Raw genomic sequence first — 18,880 nt, 5'->3', positions numbered from 1 at the left:
TTTAGTTGGTTAACATATGGTGCAATATTGGTTTCAGGAGTAGAATTCCATGATTCATTAGTTACATACAAATAACTGAAGTCTTAACAATAATAAGATCTAATCTAATAATGGGCAGAAGATCTCAACATTTACTACCAAAGTAGATCTATGAATAGCAAGTAAGAATATAAGAATATGCTCAATATAATGTTATTTTGGGAAATTCAAATTAAAATAACAGTGAGATACCACTATCTACCTATTAGAATGGCTGAAATCCAAAAACTGACAATATTAAATGCCAGTGAGGGTGCAGAATAATAGGGACTTGCATTCATTACATCCAAAAGGTGGGAAATGCAGAACGGTATAATCACTTTGGAAGACAGTTTGACAGTTTCATATGAAGTTAAAAATTAGGCTTATTACATGACCTGCCAATCATGATCCTAGCACTTTTTCCCTTAATATATTTTATTTAGTTATCTTTTATTTGATAAATTTGATACATTACTTTTTGTAAATTTAAGGTATACAGTATATTTATTTATATAATGATTGCCATTGTAATATTTATCACACTATGTTATTATAGTACAATATTATGTCTATAATAATTATACATTAGATCTCTATGACTTATTTACTATTTGTTATAAATTTGGAACCTTAAATACCATCAGTCTTATGCTGGCACCTCCCATCTCCTGGTCACTACCATTTATTCTGCTTTTTTCTTTTTTTTACAGGTTTTACTTTTTTAGATTCCACATATAAATGATATCATACACTACTTCTCTTTGACTTTTCTCACCTAGCATCGATGCTCAAGGTCGACCCATGTTGTCACAAATGACAGGATATCCTTTTCCTCATGGCTGAATAATATGCCATTGTGTATATATACTACACCTTTTTAATCTGGTTATCCATTGATAGGCATTTGGATTGTTTCCATATCTTCGCTATGTGAATAAACACGTGATAAACATGGGTGTGCAGATATCTCATCTCAATCCTGTTTTCACTTCCTTTGGGTATATACATAAAGTGAAATTGCTGGATCATAGGATAGATCCATTTTTAATTTTTTTGAGGAACATTAGTAGTTGAACCAACTACATTCCCATCAACTTTGTCCAAGTGTTGCCTTTCACCATATCAAGTTTCTCATTGTTTTAATTTGTGTGTCCCTAATGATATGACATGGAGCACCTTTTCATAATCATTTTGCCATCTGTATTTCTTCTTTGGTGAGGTATCCATTCAGGTGTTTGGCCCATTTTTTAAATCAGGTTGTTTATCTTCTTGTCAAGTTTTAGGAATTCTTTGTATATTTTGGACAGTAGACCTTTATCAGATGTCTTTTGCAAATATTTTCTCCCAGTCTGTGGCTCATCTTCTTGTTCTTTTGACGGTGTCCTTCACAGAGCACAAGTTTTAATTTTAATTAACTCCGACCAATCAGTACTTCTTTCTTTCATGATTCATGTTTTTAGTGTTTTATCTAAAAATTTATCACCAGGAGCGCCTGGGTGGCTCAGTCGGTTAATCGTCCGACTTCGGCTCAGGTCATGATCTCACAGTTCGTGGGTTCGAGCCCCGTGTCAGGCTCCGTGCTGACAGCTCAGAGCCTGGAGCCTGCTTGGGATTCTGTGTCTCCCTCTCTCTCTGCCCCTCCTCCGCTCACTCTGTCTCTCAAAATAAAATACAGACAAAAAAATTTAAAAAAAAATAAAAATTTATCACCAATCTAAAGGTCATCTAGAGTTTCTCCTATGTTATCTTCTAGGCATTTTAATTTTGTGTTTTACATTTAGCTCCACGATCTATTTTAATTTTTTGAAGAGTCTCAGGTCTGTGTCTAGTATTTTGTTTTTCCATGTGGATATACAGTTGTTCCATTGTCATTTGTTGAAAATGCTTCTCTCCATTGTGTTATCTGTGTTCCTTTGTCAAGACCAGTTAACTACATTTGTGTGGGTTTATTTCTGGGCTCTCTGTTTGATTCATCGGTCTATTCTTTTGTCAATACCATACTGACACTGATTGATTACTGTAGCTTTATAAGTCTTAGAATCAAATATTCAGTACTTTAACTTTGTTCTTTTCCACCAATATTGTGCTGGCTTTTCTGGGTCTTTTGTCTCTTTATATAGGATTTAGAATTAGTTTGTTGATCTCCACAAAATAATTTCCTGAGATTTTGGCTGGGATTGTGTTGAAACTATAGATCACTGGGAAGAAGTGACATCTTGTCAATCAACACTGAGTTGTCCTATCCATGGATATGGAATATCTATTTAGTTCTTTGATTTCTTTCATCAGTTTTGTAGTTTTTCCTCATGCATATTTTGTATATATTTTGTTAGATTTATACCTATTTCATTTTGGGGGGTACTAATGTAAATTCTATTTTTTTAATGTTTATTTTGAGAGAGAGAGAAAGAAAACATGAGGAGGGGAGGGTCAGAAAGAGGAGAGAATCCCAAGCAAGTTCTACGCTGTCAGCACAGAGCCGGATGCTGGGCTCGATCTTATGAACCATGCAATCATGACCTGAGTCAAAATCAAGAGTTGGTCATTTAACTAACTGAGCCACTTAGGAGCCTCTGTATTGTTTTTATTTAAAAAAAATTTTTTTAAATGTTTTGTTTGAGACAGAGAAAGACAGAGCATGAGCAGGGAGGGGCAGAGAGAGACAGAATCTGAAGCAGGCTCCGGGCTCTGAGCTGTCAGCACAGAGCCTGATGCGGGGCTTGAACCCACAAATGTGACATCATGACCTGAGCCGAAGTTGGAGGCTTAAATGACTGAGCCACACAGGTGCCCCTGTTTTTAATTTCACTTGTTCATTGATAGTATATATGAAAGCAATTGACCTGTGTATATTAATCTTCTAACTTGCAACCTTTGTATATAAATCACTTAGTTCCAGGAGTTTTGGGGTTTTGTTTTGCTAATTCTTTTGAATTTTATAAGCAATCATATCATCTAAGCTGTTTTATTTCGTCCTTCCCAATCTATAGAACTTCTCTTTTCTCGTTACTGCATTAGCTAAAATTTGCAGTACGATGTTGAAAAGGAAGTGATGAGAGGACACGGTACCCTTGCCTGGCTCCTGGTTAGTAGGAAAGCTGCTGGTTTCTGTGAAGTACGATGTTAGCTACAGGTTTCTGTAGATGTTCTTTATAAAGTTGAAGGATTTCTCCTCTGTTCCTAGTTTACCAAGAGTTTTTATCATAAATGGGTTTTGAATTGTGTCAAATGTTTTTCTGCATCTATTGATAGGATCATGTCATTTTTTCTCCTTTAGCCTGTTGCTGTGATAGATTTCATTAATTGATTTTTCAATGTTCAATCAGCCTTGCATATATGAGATAAATTCCACTTGGTTGTGGTTGAACTTACATCTTTTAATACTAGTAACAAAATCAGTAAGTTTAGGTTAGGTTTGTGGGCTCAAAAAAGTGTTTTTGACTAGCCAAAAAAAAAAAAAAAACCATTAAGAGCTCCTAAAACCTTGGCTTTATTAATTTAATTTGTCATTTTTGCCAAGAATTTCTTAGAACAAGGACTCCTTCATTTGTTTTTTCATGAATTTCAATCTCTCAATTTGTCAAAATAATATTTGTATACTTTCAGAGCCTCAACTAAGTACCCACACATTTTCTTCCACCCTTTTTCTACACACACGCACACAATTTAGTACCAATATTTTATAATTAAACTGTTATGGCTCATAACAGATAACAAATGTCTTTGTATCTTCAAGTTTATCATGCAGCAAATGAAGGAGGAAAGAAAAGTTAGGAGACATAGATACACTGGTTAAGTGTTTCAAAAATCATTTTTATTGTTACATTCCAAAGAGGACATCCAAAGAAAACAGCCAGTTATCCAATAACTGTTACAGGTTTCAAAGGAGGCCCCCAGAACCCCAGCACACACTACAGCTCAAACAGCTGCCTCTCCACCTGACCGGAAATGTTGACAAAGGCGTGTATGTCACCAGTCCAGAGAGGCTTGGGGTTAAAAGAAAATTCCTTTATTGCAAGTGTCGAAGTCCTTAAAGACACTAGAAGAAGACGAGAAAGACCACACACACCAGACTCTGTTTAGTCATTAGAGTAAACTAGCAAATTGCTAGTTTGTCCTAGGATGCATTGCATCAGACATCACAGTACATGAGGAAAATCTGCATTTTATGAGGAGCCACCTGGTACTTCAGATCCACTTTACCATGAAGTGCAGCCACAGGTGAACCAGATACCTAGATAATATAGTCAGTGCAAAATTCAGATAGGTAAGTCAGGGCTTTGATGAGGCTGGCTACACTGCAAAATATAAATGAAACTTGAAAATAGAATGTTAAGCTTATTTACAAAAGTCTGTTTAGTAAAGTGACTTGAGAAAAGTTATGCTAACCACTTCCCACACATCCCTCCCCTCCCCTGCCAGAAAAACAAAACAAAACAAAACGAAACAAAACAACACCTGAAAATTATCTTGAAAACCAAGTTAAAACTGTGTGGTGAAAAAGAGAGTATTTGTTCTGGGTAAAGGACTTCAAGATAATTTACAGGCCGACTTATTTTTTATTAGTAAAAGTCACAAATAGGAAAAAGGTTTATTGGTTGACTCTGAGGTGTGTGCTTTTTAAAAATGTCTATATTAATACCTTAACAAGAAAAGAAAATACCAAGCACATTTTTTTTTCCAATGCTGAATTTCCCAGCAAGAGTTGGTGAAATCAACAGGGTATTAAAACAAAACCCAGGAATACTCAGTCAATATTTTTCAGTTGTCTGCCTCATTTCTTTCTAATCACCTTCAGTATGATTTCCGATTAGCTGAGAACAACATGACGGTCAAAGACGGATTTTCGCTGCTCCTGAACTTGAAGCTTCCAGCGCTGCTGGGCATACTCTACCTTATTCAGCACATTGGCTCGGCTGCGGGAGCGGGCTAGCACATCGTGGGCATTTGCAAAAGGCTGGTGATCCTGAAAAGTCCAGGAGTGGGGAACATCAGAGATGGCAAGACAGTGTGAAACACACACACACAACAGCAGTTCTGCAGCCACAGAGAGGGGGCAGCTGGACTTTACAAACAACGGGCCATCTTTTTGGCCAAGCACTGCTAGGTACCCAGGTGCCAGAAGTAGGATGAACTCAACTGCAGTCACGGGCGGTTCAAGTAGTATGAGTGACGAGGAGGTATTTGTGAAATGATTCCTTGAGTCCCCATTTCCAAAGACATTTCCCATTAGAAGCAGGGACCAAGACAAAGACAGTGGTCACTTATGGTAAAGACAGGCTTTCCCTGACAAGTAGGGGAAGGAAAATCCATTTTCACATTAATATCTACATGTTACAGATACGGAAAGCAGGACTTTTCCTTGCTTTATTCAATACTATATAGCTAATCTGGCAGAGGGAAGATTTGTCTTTTACTTTCCTGACTCCCATTACAACAGAATTGTTATTTGCCGGCTTGGAGCCAGATTCACCCTTGGGAGAGGAGTTGACAGGATCTTACCTTTTTAATAGTTCCCTGCATCTTTAACACATACACTAAATGGACTGGTTTCCAAAGTCCTTTTCATCCCCCCTCCCCCAATCTGTAAGGAAAAGAGACATAGCTCAAGTGCTACAATTACCTCCTATTACCAAGCACAGTAGGGAATCGTTACTTCAGCCTTTTTATTTGATAAATACTTGAATCTTTCACTACTGAGCACTCAGGGGCTTCCATGTTAGTTGCTGCCTTCAGAAAGAGGCTACTGAAGGGTTACTCAGGCACCCGGGTAGAAAACCAAGCTATCCTGGTAAAAGTAAACCCATGCCACTGATGTTTGTAGTCATTACACAGGAACCACTGTGCTAATCTATCTATGAATTTGATATAAACACAGCTGCCTCGATGACAAAAAGCATTCAATACTAATTCATTGCTTTTGTTTGCCTTTTCCTTGATCTTCTTCCTGGACCCTGTGTTAGCAAAGCTTCTAAATGTTCCAATATAGGATCCAAGTCACAAGTTGTCCCTCTCTCATTATACGTTGCCTCAAAGAAAGAAATATTGTTTTCCACGCATGTTTGCAAAAGCTCCATTATATATCCGGGCAGGATATAGCATCTAAAGAAAGCTATAACCACATTAACCATACACACAACTTTCACTATGTGGAGTTACAACACCTAGTCTTCTTTTTATAGGAAGACACTTATACAATGTCTACGTTTCAAAGACATCAAAGAGTTTTCTATAAGGAACCTTCTGCCCTGCCTTCTCTGCCAAAACTGCCTCAACTTTTCACTTACTTGAGGTAACAGCTTGTCACAACAAACACCAACAGAAAGCCCACTGCCCCTTAAAAAGTTTTTTAACCTTACAAATGAAAATAACAAAAACATATTCCATAAAGTTCAAAGTGTTTCAAAGATTTAAGAAAAAAAGGCCAGGATCGAGGAAGGCTAAAGTTACTGGATTACTTGAGATACACTGATCCGAAGTTATCTAGTAAACCAACACAAGGCTACCCCACCTAAGCGTGACTCGGTGTGGTGACATCCCTACACACTGATTCTGTCCAAGTAGATTAAAATGACTCTATGGGAATATGGTGCTTCAATGAACTTGTATATAAAATAGTATTACCACTGGTTTGTTTTGACATAAACAAGACTGGGAAGAAGGATGTACTTTATCAGCAGAGCAGCTCTCAATTTCATAGTCCTGTTATCCACCCTTCAAGGTAGGGGGAGAAAAACCTTCCTAAGGGACAGATTTAAAGGACGAAACAAACCAGTTAATCCTTTTGGTCTGTTCTCCACCTATCAGAACAAGATTGAACTAGCTGCTCATGGTCATGGATGCTGGGAGAATGCAAATAGAGATCTACTCCTTTTATATGTTTGTTCTTTTCACACCTGATAAAATTACAATAAATACAAAACACGTTTTAATGCAATGCTTTGATAACAGCAACGATGTGTCATGGATACATGATACGACAAATATTGTGACTACTTGCAATGAGCTTCTTAACTATTTGTGCTAACTCTCACTTGACTTAAAATGCTCTATGGTGAACAAAAATGGAATAAATAAAAGAATTTAACGGAGAATTTAATAAAGCATTTTTAAAAGCACATAATAGTAAAGAACCCTCATGTTACATAAGTAACAACTGTAGGAATTTAAACTTAACTTCTGTTTCTAAGATGTTACTATAAATTCACAGCTGGAAGTTGGAAAACCTCTCTCTCTGCCCAGAATCAATTCAATAGATATCCAAGAGCCAGACCTCTCAGAGATCATGTTTTCAGTTAACATATGCACAGAATCAATCACTAGTGAACAAAATGGTTAGTAAGCACATGATCCTACCAATCACATGACTTTCCTACATGTTTTCTTCTACACATTCGTGCATCCATTTCTTGTACGCTCCATGTGTGTTATGTTATTTCTAAAATCAGGAGTCAGATATTTTATACTGCAAAGAATATAGTTTAAGTCAGACTTTCTATCTATCTGTGTGCCTATTATGAAATGATTTATGTGGACTTTAATACATAACATTTTCATATGTTAGTTCCCAACTGGGAGTGATTTTGCCCCCCAGGAACATTTGCCAATACCTGAGGACATTTCTGTCATCATCATTGGGATAACTCCAGGGTGTAAAGATTGAGGATGCTGCTAAGTACCTTACAATGGACAGGACGACACCCCACAACAAAGAATTATCCAACCCCAAGTGTCAAGACTGTTGAGGTAGAGAAAATCTGTTACATGTCAATGAAAAGTAACATGGGAACAGTGTTTGAGACTCTGATGCATCTGGTACACAAGCTCCTGTGCTTCTAGCTCTCCTGCCCTGTTGGCCACAGATCCTAGTTTCTGACCCCATCAGATCTCCAGTCTTGACCTTTCTCCCAGCCTATCATCACTCCCTGCCTCAAATTCTTAAAAAACAAATAGGCACTTCTTACATGATTAAAAGTAAAAGGTGGAAACGTACTATAATTAGTCATTTATTTTACATATCTGCCTCTGTTTCATTCATCTCTTTCTTCCTAGTCCCTAGCAGAGGACCTGATACAGAAAAGTTACTAATTATGTGTTGGTTGAATTAATAAGGAAGCAAGGAGAAAAGAGACAAACAGGTGTTTCTATGAAAGTTCTTGACAAACATAAATGACATCTTGCCCAAATCAGATGAGTATTCATAATTAATATTCAAATGACAACAATATATTCATCAAAAAGCAGGCTCTGTTTGTAGTTATAACTCAAACCATCTAGTCAGGACTCCCTCTTCCCATCTTTTACCAACAAGTGGACAAGCCATTCCAGAGTGAAAGGTCTGACTATGGTTGGCAAGGGCTCACCCTTTTGGGATTGGCTCTTGAAACTCTATTGAATTTTATCCATTTTAAAGAACACAGACCAATAAAGTAATCCTAAATAAAAGTAATTTCTAAAAATAACTATATATATATATATATATATATATATATATATATATATATGAGAATGAAATAGTGAAAACTTTGAAAAGAGATCCAAACATGATGATAACAAAACAATATAATTCTCTAAGCTATAATGAATAATAAGTTTGTGGACAATGTCAATTACTAGACATTTCTGAATGAAGTAATGTTAACACAAAAAGGGGACCACAAAATAATTTACACACTGATTAAACCAAGTATAAGTAAAAATATAAATGTGTTTTGAAGATAGGAAGAGAATTGTAAATGATGGTTTTATTTTTCTCCAACGATCACAGATTTTTTTTTACAAGGAGGAAAAAAGAAATATAAAACATCAGCAGGTTATCAAACTGTACCTCATTGAGAAAAGAACATGGTCTTCATGCCTCCCTTCACTAAAGCCTCTTCACCTTCTAATGCATTTGGTCATGCTGACAAGAAAGGTATTTGCGCAGGAGCTTGGGGAGAAATCTATCTCAGAAGCTTTTCTCAGTGTAAACAGGGAAAAGCCATGAAATTGTGCCCTTGATATGAAAGGGCAAAGCCTTGTGCAGCACACTCATCCATTTAAACTTACCATATTGATGGCTTTACAAAGCAACTTCCTCGTGAAGAGACATATACTAAAGTCAGAACAGTCCTTAGCTTCTCTAGCGGAGGATCAGCTCCAGCACATGAACACCCATATGTGACTATTTTTCACTTGCTCTTTATAGCAGATAAGGACAGCGACTGGGCACGCACAGCAAGGGGATGCCAACCACTTACCCCAACATCATCATCACTCTGTATCAACTGCGAGTGTCCAAACAGGCGTCTCTTCAGTATGGGCTCAACCAGGGTAAGATACACCATGTATAGAAGGAGAAGGCCCAAAATGGAGAGATAAATTATAATGGTAACCTAAAGGAAATTGAAAATAAGTTACATCTCTATTCAAGCTAAGAAATCAGAATTTTGTGTAATAATAATAAAGCCACAGCGAAGACTGATTTTTCAGCAAAGCATATGGGATTCCTATACAAATCAGATTCCAACACAAACAAACTCAACTCTTCACCAAAGTGTTATTTAAATAGTACGAGGAAAGTAAGCATTTTGTCTTTGAGATCTTTTGGTGAGTCTTCAAATCTCCATCTTCACCTACTGATAATCATCTGTCACAGCTGTTAGCACACCAGTTTGCTTTTTTCACATGAAGATGGTATCCTAGATTCAGCAGAACTGTGTTAAGACAACTTAAAGGAACCCTAACAAAAAATGTAATTCAGATGAATTTCAACAGAATATCCTTTGAGTTCAATTTAGATATACTAAAATATACTTCAGGCCAGTGATTTTCCTGAGATCTTAATTTGTATGCTGTCACAAAGTACAGTGTGACACCCCTGCCCCCCACTTCTAGAATGGCTATAATTAAAGACAGACAGTGCCAAATGTTAGCAAGAATGTGGAAAAACTGAACTGTCATACATTGCTGGTGGGAATATACAATGGTACAATCACTTTGGAAAACATTCTGGCAGTCTCTTAAAAAGTTAAAATAAACTTACCTCTCTAAGGAATCTACCTGAGAGGAAAACATATATCCACACAAAGACATGTGCACAGATATTTATGACAGCATTATTCATAATAATAAAAATATGGAAATAGCTCAAAGGTCTACCAACTAATGAATGGATAATGAAAGTGTGTTATATTCATACACTAAAATGTTATTCAGTGATAAAAAGGAATTAAATACTGATAATGTGCTTCAACATGGATAAACCTCAAAAACATGCTGTGTGAAAGAAAGCAGTCACAGAAGACCACATATTATATGATTCTATTCATATGAAATATCCAGATCGGTAGAGATACAAAGCAGAATAGTGATTGTCAAGGGCTAGGGGGTGGGAATGAGATTAACTGTAAATAGGCATGAGGGATCTTTTTGGGGTGATGGGAATGTTCTAACACTAAATTTAAAAAAAATCTTCTAATTGTTTTAAATTTCCTAACATTTATTCAATTATACACTTACAATGAGTGACTTTTAGGGTCTATAAACTACATATCAAAAATTTAGTTGAAAAATAAAAAAGTACAGCGAGGATTACTCTTCCGGACAGCACCCTGTTGGAGCAGAAATTCTCCTAAAGAAATCTTTGTAATTGTTACACTGACCAGCCCCCAGATTTCTCACGAAGTCTTTCTCGGAAGAAATGAATGGAAAACTCCATGTAAAAAATTAAGGAGGAGAACTGTTAGCCACCATAATAAAGCAATTTAATTAATCAGAGGTCCAAATGGTGAGGACAGTGATCTATATTCTATTTCCTGTAGGAAATAAAGGAAATCTTAGAATCCAGAAGTGATATTTCTAGAACAAAGTAGTCTATTTATACAATTTTTTCCCTAAGGGTTGAGAAGGCAGGAAGAAGAGGGCCTAGTCATCTGTGCTCTCACTAACTTCTGGTAAACACGGCCCACAGAAAAGCTGGGGTATGTTTTGGGATACACACATAGGGCATTTTTGTGCCATTTCATATCACACCTATGTAACGTGCCCTAATGAACCCACAAAGCATCTCGATGAGGTAGGCAGAAAGCAGGCCCACTGTTCCTCTGGGGCTGGCGTTGGGGGTGAGGAAGGAAGGGGCTAGTAGGTGGTGAGGAGGGGAGAGAAGAACAGGAATTGAGTGACTAAAATAGAATCCAGATGTCCAAGATTTTCTTACTTGTCTAGATACCATCAAGAACTATTCCAGAAGCAGAAAAGATGATTTTTTTTTTTTTACCTTGATTGTAACAGAGCTTCTTTCCTCATACTTGCATTCACAGCGTAGGCAGTAGGCTTCCACATCAGGCCCGCGTACAGGCATGGGATCCACGACATGAAGGCAATCACTGAAAAAACAAACTACTGCATCAGTCTACCTGGAGTTTCTTGTGGTGATCAAAACTTTCCTGAAATTCAGACTAATCACTGACCTTACCCAATGAAAGAATTTAAGGAACAAATAATAAGGAAAGTGAAATCATTTGCTCCCTCAATATTAGCAATTTAGTGAGATTTAACAGTCTAAGAACCATAAAGACATACATCAGGTAGCTAGTTTCAAAAGTGCTGCTGTTAACAGTTAAAAATGCATCTGAAAAATCTCAAATGGCATCAAAAATTACTCAGCATATCAAGTTATACTTAGACTTGTTCAGTTACTAAGAAAAACTAAATGATCTAAAGTATCTTGACGCATTGTTCAAATATATCTCTTTTATGAATGAATTAATTTAGTCTTAACTGCCACAGAGTGATATCTGAATGGCTAATCACACTTAACAGTTGGTAAATTCTAAAACTCTAAACACCGAACACTCAAAAGCACAATTACTTTTAGCACAATTAAGAAAAACAATTACTTTTCTTAATGAGCAAAGGTCTATGAAAAAGCATGGGGAAATAGGCCTAGGGCAACAGAAACATTTAAAAGTGAAAAATGATTACCCAGAAGAAGTACATAAAAAATAATAAAAGGCTGAATATTTTTGGTGTTGTGTAGTCTTTATTTTTCCCCCATTTTTCAGGCCACTTACTTATGGCTTACGAAAGGAGAAATTCTATCAAAAATTATTTTCCCAGAAATCTTTCAATTCTAAGAAATAATTAAATTATTACTCTCCCCACCTATTAAGACCCTATGACTCTGTTCACCTTCAGCAAAAGTAGGCAAGGGGCACCTGGGTGGCTCAATGGGTTAAGTGTTGTCTGACTTCCACTCAGGTCATGATGGCTTGTGAGTTTGAGCCCCAGGTCGAGCTCTGTACTGACAGCTGGGAGCCTGGAGCCTGCCTCGGATTCTGTCTCCCCCCTCTGCCCGTCCCTCACTTGCACTCTGTCTCTCTCAAAAATAAAGAAACATTTAAAAAATTTTTAAAAATAAAAGTAGGCAAAAATTTCCTGTCTTGTCAGCTGCTGGCCATTTTCTTTCGTCATCTCTTCCTTAGGCACTTCTGGCTGCCTGAAGAACTCTACAATAGTATCCTGTCTCACCCCACCCATCTTTCTTGGGGGCACCCAATTCTCTAGGTTACATCTTTTCCTTTGCTTTTTTGTGTCCCACTCCCTCAAGCTGTGGCATAAGAGAGAAAATCCAAAATGGCATAAATGATAAAAATTCAGTTATCCCTAACAGGTAATTTAATTTTAACAAAAGTACTAATGAAAAAGAAGTCTCAATTGATAGTACAATAAGATCCCACAGCTCACAAATTTGTGTTATCTATTCCAAACATATAGAAAACCAGGAATGTATCCAGCTGGATGCAGGCATAAAATGGGCAAAGCAAGCTAAATCCCATCCAGGGGAATCTATCTCAGAATCCTAGCAGTCATCCAGCCCCACTTTCACAGAACCCAGCTCCCCAGTATCTCTCTGAACCTTAGGAAAAGAAGACTTCTCTCCTAGTTTCTATTTCACTTCAGAAGCCTACATAACAATACCTAGGAATTATTTGGGGATCTAAGTGTTGAGTATTGAGTGTTTCTTTTTAAGTACAGATACAGTTTAATAACAAGGAGATATTGAGCACTGTGCAAAAGTTGTGCAGAATGGGAAAAGAAGCAGGAAGGTAGGTTCTGGGTGGCTTGTCATTATAAACACAGAACCCAGAGAGACAACTCAACCACTCAGGGAAAAAGGCAACACCTCCCCCTAGTGCCAAAAGGAGGACTTACATCATATCCCAAACAAATCAGAGAACTCAAACTTTTCAGACAGTGTAAGTCAATAAAGAATTAATGCTAACAATGGGATGAAATGGAAGCCACAAAATAAAACTATACCTAGGACCAAATAGTTACTGAAGGCTTTGTAAATCCATAACGTCCTGATTAATCATAACCTGCCTATCCTCCTAAATAAAGCCAGTTAACAACTGAGAACATCTCCTCAATAAAAGGCTGGGCTGCAGGAGGGAAGCAAGGGAGAGAGGGAAGAAAAATTGCAAACACGCTTTGTTCTCAACTATTTATTTTCAAAGCCTCCTATTTTGACTGATAACCAAAGATGAATGGTATATGGTTCTGTTTGAACCTGGAACTATAAAGAGTCAGTGAAAACTTAGTGCTAAACACTTGAACAGTGAGTTTACTTGCCCCTCCAATAATAGGCATCATAATCTACTACTAATAATAGATTAACCTAAATGTAAGTGTTTAATGTATTTGGAAAATTTATAGGAATAACTAAACTTATTTAGGTTTTCTTATATCATAAAACTAACTTGATATAGCAATGTATATGAATGTAACTAAATCACTTTAAATATGAGATATTTATTTACTTACTTTTGAGAGAAATTGCGTGAACAAGTGTGAGTAGGAGAGGGGCACAGGAAGAGAGAGGGAGAGAGAATCCCAAGCAGGCTCTGCACTGTCAGCACAGAACCCAACCTGGGGCTCGAACTCACAAACCATGAGATCATAAGCCAATATCTAGAGTCAGATGCTTGATCAACTGAGCCACCCTGGCGCTCCTGTAATATGAGACAATTTAAAGTGGAGCACGTAAGTTCATAAGAAATTTTCAAGAACACACGTATCAAATATCAGATTGAACCTAAACGCATATCATGGGAAGAAGAGACAATGGTATCAGAAAAAATAAACATGCTCAAAGGCTGCCTTTTCTTTTTCAAAGTCAATTTGGACTATTGTAATCAAATGAATTTACTGTTTTTTTTAATGTTTTATTTATTTTTGATACAGAGAGAGACAGAGCATGAGACGGGGAGGGGCAGAGAGAGAAGGAGACACAGAACCGGAAGCAGGCTCCAGGCTCTGAGCTAGCTGTCAGCACAGAGCCCGAAGTGGGGCTCGAGCCCACGAATGTGAGATCTGACCTGAGCCGAAGTTGGAGGCTTAACCGACTGAGCCACCGAGGCGCCCCTCAAATGAATTTACTTTTGCTTTCAAACTTTTGCTGGATATTTAGCTGTGAAATCAGGTATGTGTGAAAGTTCCTAGCATTTGGAGCTATTTTTCTTGTAAGCCTATCACAGCAATACTCCACCCATGGTTACAAACCATAAAACCTCATAATTCCATGAGAAAGGGCCCATCCATCCTGCTACAAAACAACTGCTTCCCCATCATTTTATGCCATATGTGAAAAAGCTATCATTTGGAAGCACCATAAATAGAGGATGCTGCTGGGGACTAGTGAGGCAAGATCCCAGTCATCACAGGCCTGCCTGATCACCCCAAGGGCTGGGGGAGCAACTTGCTCTTGACACACCTAAGGCACACCAACTAGGAAACTATAGTATACACGGCTCATTCCCATTCCTTCCTGAGCCTTCTGACACTTCTAAACATAGTCTCCTATGTAACTGACAACATACCATCAAAACCTACAAGATGTGAAAATTATAACCTAGATAAATAAGGCTTGCTTACTTTCCACTGAAAAGCAAGAGGGAGGACTAAGATTTAATGGGGCGCAGGAAGGTAGCTATGGGCGGTTAGGTGCCACAAACACAGCTACCTCCCTTATAAAACTCTCCCTACTTGGGGCGTCATGTTTTGGTCATATTCCTTTAAGTTTACATCAAACATGCAGGGTCTTACTCTTACTTTTTCAAATGGAAGTGGAATTTGACACATTTAAAAACAAATACAGGTGACCCTTGAACAACATGGGTCCACTTATACACAAATTTTTTTCAGTAGACACAGTACAGTACTGTAAATGTATTTTCTCTCTCCTATGACTGTCTTAGTAATATTTTCTTTTTCTGGCTCACCTATTTGTAAAAGTAGAGCATATAATACATATAACATACAAAGTATGTGTTAATCAACTATGTTACTGGTAAGCCTTCTGGTCAACAGTAGGTTATGAGCAGTGAAGTTTTGCAAGAGTCAAAAATTACATGCAGATTTTTGACTGCACCAGGGTCGGCACACCTAAGCCCTACACTGTTCAAGGATCAGCCACCTAAAAAGGAAACAATACATTGAATGAACATTCTGGACTAACAATGACAACCACAGGAAGAAATTTGACAGGTATTCCAGTCAACTAGAATACTTACCAATCTTTTTGGGATATGTTCTTATTATAAATATGCCCAGAATTATCTTTATAGGGAGGACAGATACATTTACATCGGACATCCTCGAAGTTCTGTAAACCAAAATGGAAACTTAGTAAAGCTTGTTGACAGGTTAGCATCAATATTTTTTAAAAAACTGCACCACATACATTTTACTAAGCGTTCCCTGCCAAATATTCCAAAACCATTCATTCTGAGAAATAAAAGTTTTAAAAAGCCACAGGTTCTTTTCAGCAATGCTAATGAATCATTATATATTCCATAAAATTATTTTGAAACAATACCTATGCATGATCTGTGACTTATTACTCACAATTTACAGGTCATATTACAGTCACACTGTGCGAATGTTATCACCCTCTGCCAGTAAAAAGACAGAGCAGACAGTTGTGCCTGCAAATAAGAATCCAATTACAAAAGGATGGGGATGATTCAAACTAAATATTACTTATAAAACAAGTCACAATTCTTGTATCCTACATTCTTCCACCCTTTGGTAGAATGGCTTTGATATGGATAAAAGGGATTGGACCAGAGCTCTATAGAAGGGATGAAATTTTAGAGGCACTCAGCTACAATTTAGAAAGGAAGTACAGAAGGGAAATAGCTGAGTCTAGCTGAGATCAGTTTGGTCTACCCTTTCCAGGAAATATTGCTTCCAATTCTGGTAGACAGAGAGGATAACTGTTGATAAAGCAAGCTGCAAGAGATGGAGAAAGAGATGACTTAAGATAGGAGTACAGTGTAAGGACGCAGGTCTGAAACTGACTCCATGAGACAATAGAAGGGCACACATTGCCCAAGGCAGGAGGGACCACCCTTGTAACCCCCAATCAGGAAAGGCCAGCTAACACCCTTAACATTTCTAAGGGCAGGCCTAGAAGGTTAGTTACACCCTACGTGAGGGTCCTGGGTCCTGGGTCCACTCTGTAATTGGTTAACACTCTAAATGTTGTGATTGGGTCCTGCCAAAAGTAACAAATACTCTAGGCAATGTGAATGGTTAAACCTGCTGTCAATAATAGTGTATAATAATGATTGGATCACTATACCTGTTTCACAATTTCCTGTAACTCCTCCTTCCCAAACTCATAAAAGGTCCTACCCCCGCTTTGTTCGGGGCTCTCAGCATGAATCCACTGCACAGGTAAAGTCTGCGAGCCGGAGCTTAGGCTCGGAGAGCCTAAACTCGTAATAAAGCCCTTTGCTTTTGCATGCATGACTCGGTCTCCCTGGTAGTCTCTGGTTTTGGGGGGCGATATTGGAAACTTGGGTATAACAGCAGGGCGTAGGAGAAGCCTCATTAGCAAAAGGGAATTTATCTGGGAGGGCAGTGGCTCATTACTCTCCAGAGGACAAGGCTCACTGCTGCTATATACGATGCAGAACTGTTGACAATGCATTCGTTCATTCAGCAATCACTTAGTGAGCATCTGCTCAGTCCCAGAACTTGAGCTCAAGGAAATGGATTCAGATTCCTGCCAGTAATTAGGACACACCCTAGTAATGGAGACTGACAAACACATATATGATTACAATACAATACTTAAAGTGATGACAGGAGATATGCAGAGCAATGTTTTGAAAATCTGGAGAAGCTGCTGTCCCCATTTCTGGTGGGAGGTAGGAAAGATTTCAAAAAGAACTCCCAGTTAAAAACCCCCAGATCTGTCTGCATGTAACCCGTCTTTCCCGGCCCCTATATTTAAAGATATTTTAGATTAAAGCTCCTATTTTTAAAAAATACAAATGTCATTGTTTCCCCAGGACATTAATGTGAATTCCTTCTGTTTTCCCCCAACAAGGAGCTAGCTCATCAAGGAGGAGGCACAAGCGTATATGGGGCCAGAGCAGATCTGGAGAGTAGGAGCAGGAAGAGGATTAAAAAGCAACATGAGGAGGCTAGAAGGGCTAAGAACTGGAGCAGAGAGAAGGCCACAACTTCACCTCTCCTGCGGTTTGGATCCTCCCTTCTCCCCTAAATTATCAGGGAAAGAGAAGGCAAAAAAGGGACCAAGAGATCCTAGAGGGAGTTAGGTTAGGTTATTAGGCTGGGGAGAGAGGCTCTGGTAGGTCCTATTGGGAAGGAAGGCTGCCAGGAGAGGCAAGTTCTTGGGGAGGGTATGGTTCAGGGATGCGGTGAAATGAGTTCCTAAAAGGGAAGATTTCCATGCCATGGGGGCTTCCTTTCCCTCTGGCTTAGGGAATGGGGTGGCAGGGAGAGGAAGACAGCTGTCTGTGAGGCAGGTGGAGGGAGGCGGTAGACTCTCTGGAGCTTCAAGGCTTAAAGTTAAAGGCTCTCAGAGTTGGAAAGGTAAAGTTTGAGGTGGGTGCTGTCGAGGCTGGGAAGGGAAGGGTCTAGGAGGTGGAGGAGTTGCTCTCCAGGCTGCGCTCACGGTCAGGGAGGCGGAGTCAGGCGGGAAAGAGAGAGTAGTGTCGAGGCTAGGGGTGGGAGTGGGGGCAGTGACAGTCAGACTGTCAGGGCCGGAGGGCGAGTGTTACCAGGTAGTAGGGTGTTGGGTGGGGGATTTGCTAGGGCTGTGAAGCTAGGCGTCGGGCTGGCAGGGCTGGGAGAGTAGTGGGGTGGGGAGCAGGTTGACAGACTCAGTTTCCGCAAGGCCGGGGCAGGGGAGGAGCTCCAGTCGGGAGCGAAGGCTGGGCGGACTCACCTTGGCGGCGTCTGACAGCTGCACCAGCAGCAGCACTGAGAGCGCCAGGCAGGACAGGCTGAGCAAGGAGCCAAGCCGAAGGAAGCCTCCCCACAGGGTCGCCATCGCTGCCAGGCCCAGCAGCTCCCACAGCCCGGAGCCCCCCCGCCGAGACCCGCTCCCGGCTGGGGCTCAGGCTGGAGCTCCGGCGCCGGCTCCTCCGCCCGCACTTCCGTCTGGCCTTTGGCGTCATCGGCCGCGCCGGGTCAGCTACAAAAAGCATCCGCCCCGGAAACGGTTCCCGGTGCGAAGGGCCCGGAGGTTGCGCGGTACCGACCGCTGTCCGGCGTACACTCGGGCCCCGAAAACGAAGGGGGAACCTCTGGCGGCGCAGTCCCGGCCTAGCAGAGCTTTGAGGCGCGAGGCTGTCGTTCTCGGACGCAGTAGCGGGGGGCGGGGGGCTCTGGGCCGCCAGTGCGCTGGGAAGTCCTTTCGCCCAAGGAGCCCCCCAGCAAATCCCGGAGCTGAGATGGGAACCGCCAGCAACGCCTGCGAGGCCGGAGCCGTTCGTTGCCAGACACGAGGCTGCAGTGAGCCCAAGCTCCAGGGATTGCTTGAGAGGGAGGCTCATCCCGC

General features: G+C 39.7%; 1 protein-coding gene across 1 annotated transcript; it reads right to left on the bottom strand.

The window, feature by feature from the left end:
- Positions 1–3,813: 3,813 nt before the first annotated feature.
- Positions 3,814–18,470, bottom strand: TMEM9B (TMEM9 domain family member B). The gene is made up of 6 exons (XM_029914477.1): positions 18,266–18,470; positions 15,576–15,667; positions 11,279–11,387; positions 9,261–9,395; positions 4,814–4,987; positions 3,814–4,255 (listed from the first exon to the last, which is right to left on the bottom strand). The coding sequence occupies exons 1-5, from the start codon at positions 18,368–18,370 to the stop codon at positions 4,832–4,834; spliced, it is 597 nt and encodes a 198-aa protein (XP_029770337.1). The 5' UTR covers positions 18,371–18,470; the 3' UTR covers positions 3,814–4,255; positions 4,814–4,831.
- Between the last annotated feature and the right edge of the window lie 410 nt (positions 18,471–18,880).

The sequence above is a fragment of the Suricata suricatta genome, chromosome 11 (assembly GCF_006229205.1).
Source record: "Suricata suricatta isolate VVHF042 chromosome 11, meerkat_22Aug2017_6uvM2_HiC, whole genome shotgun sequence".
NCBI lineage: Eukaryota > Metazoa > Chordata > Mammalia > Carnivora > Herpestidae > Suricata > Suricata suricatta.
This window is presented reverse-complemented; position numbering and strand designations above follow the sequence as displayed.

Excerpts from the sequence above, each read along its gene's own strand:
- TMEM9B (XM_029914477.1), bottom strand. The coding sequence starts at position 18,370 with ATGGCGACCCTGTGGGGAGGCTTCCTTCGGCTTGGCTCCTTGCTCAGC. Across the intron at positions 15,668-18,265 it reads AGCTGTCAGACGCCGCCAAG|AACTTCGAGGATGTCCGATG; the intron begins GTGAGTCCGCCC and ends TTTGGTTTACAG. Across the intron at positions 4,988-9,260 it reads AGAGTGATGATGATGTTGGG|GATCACCAGCCTTTTGCAAA; the intron begins GTAAGTGGTTGG and ends TGGACTTTTCAG.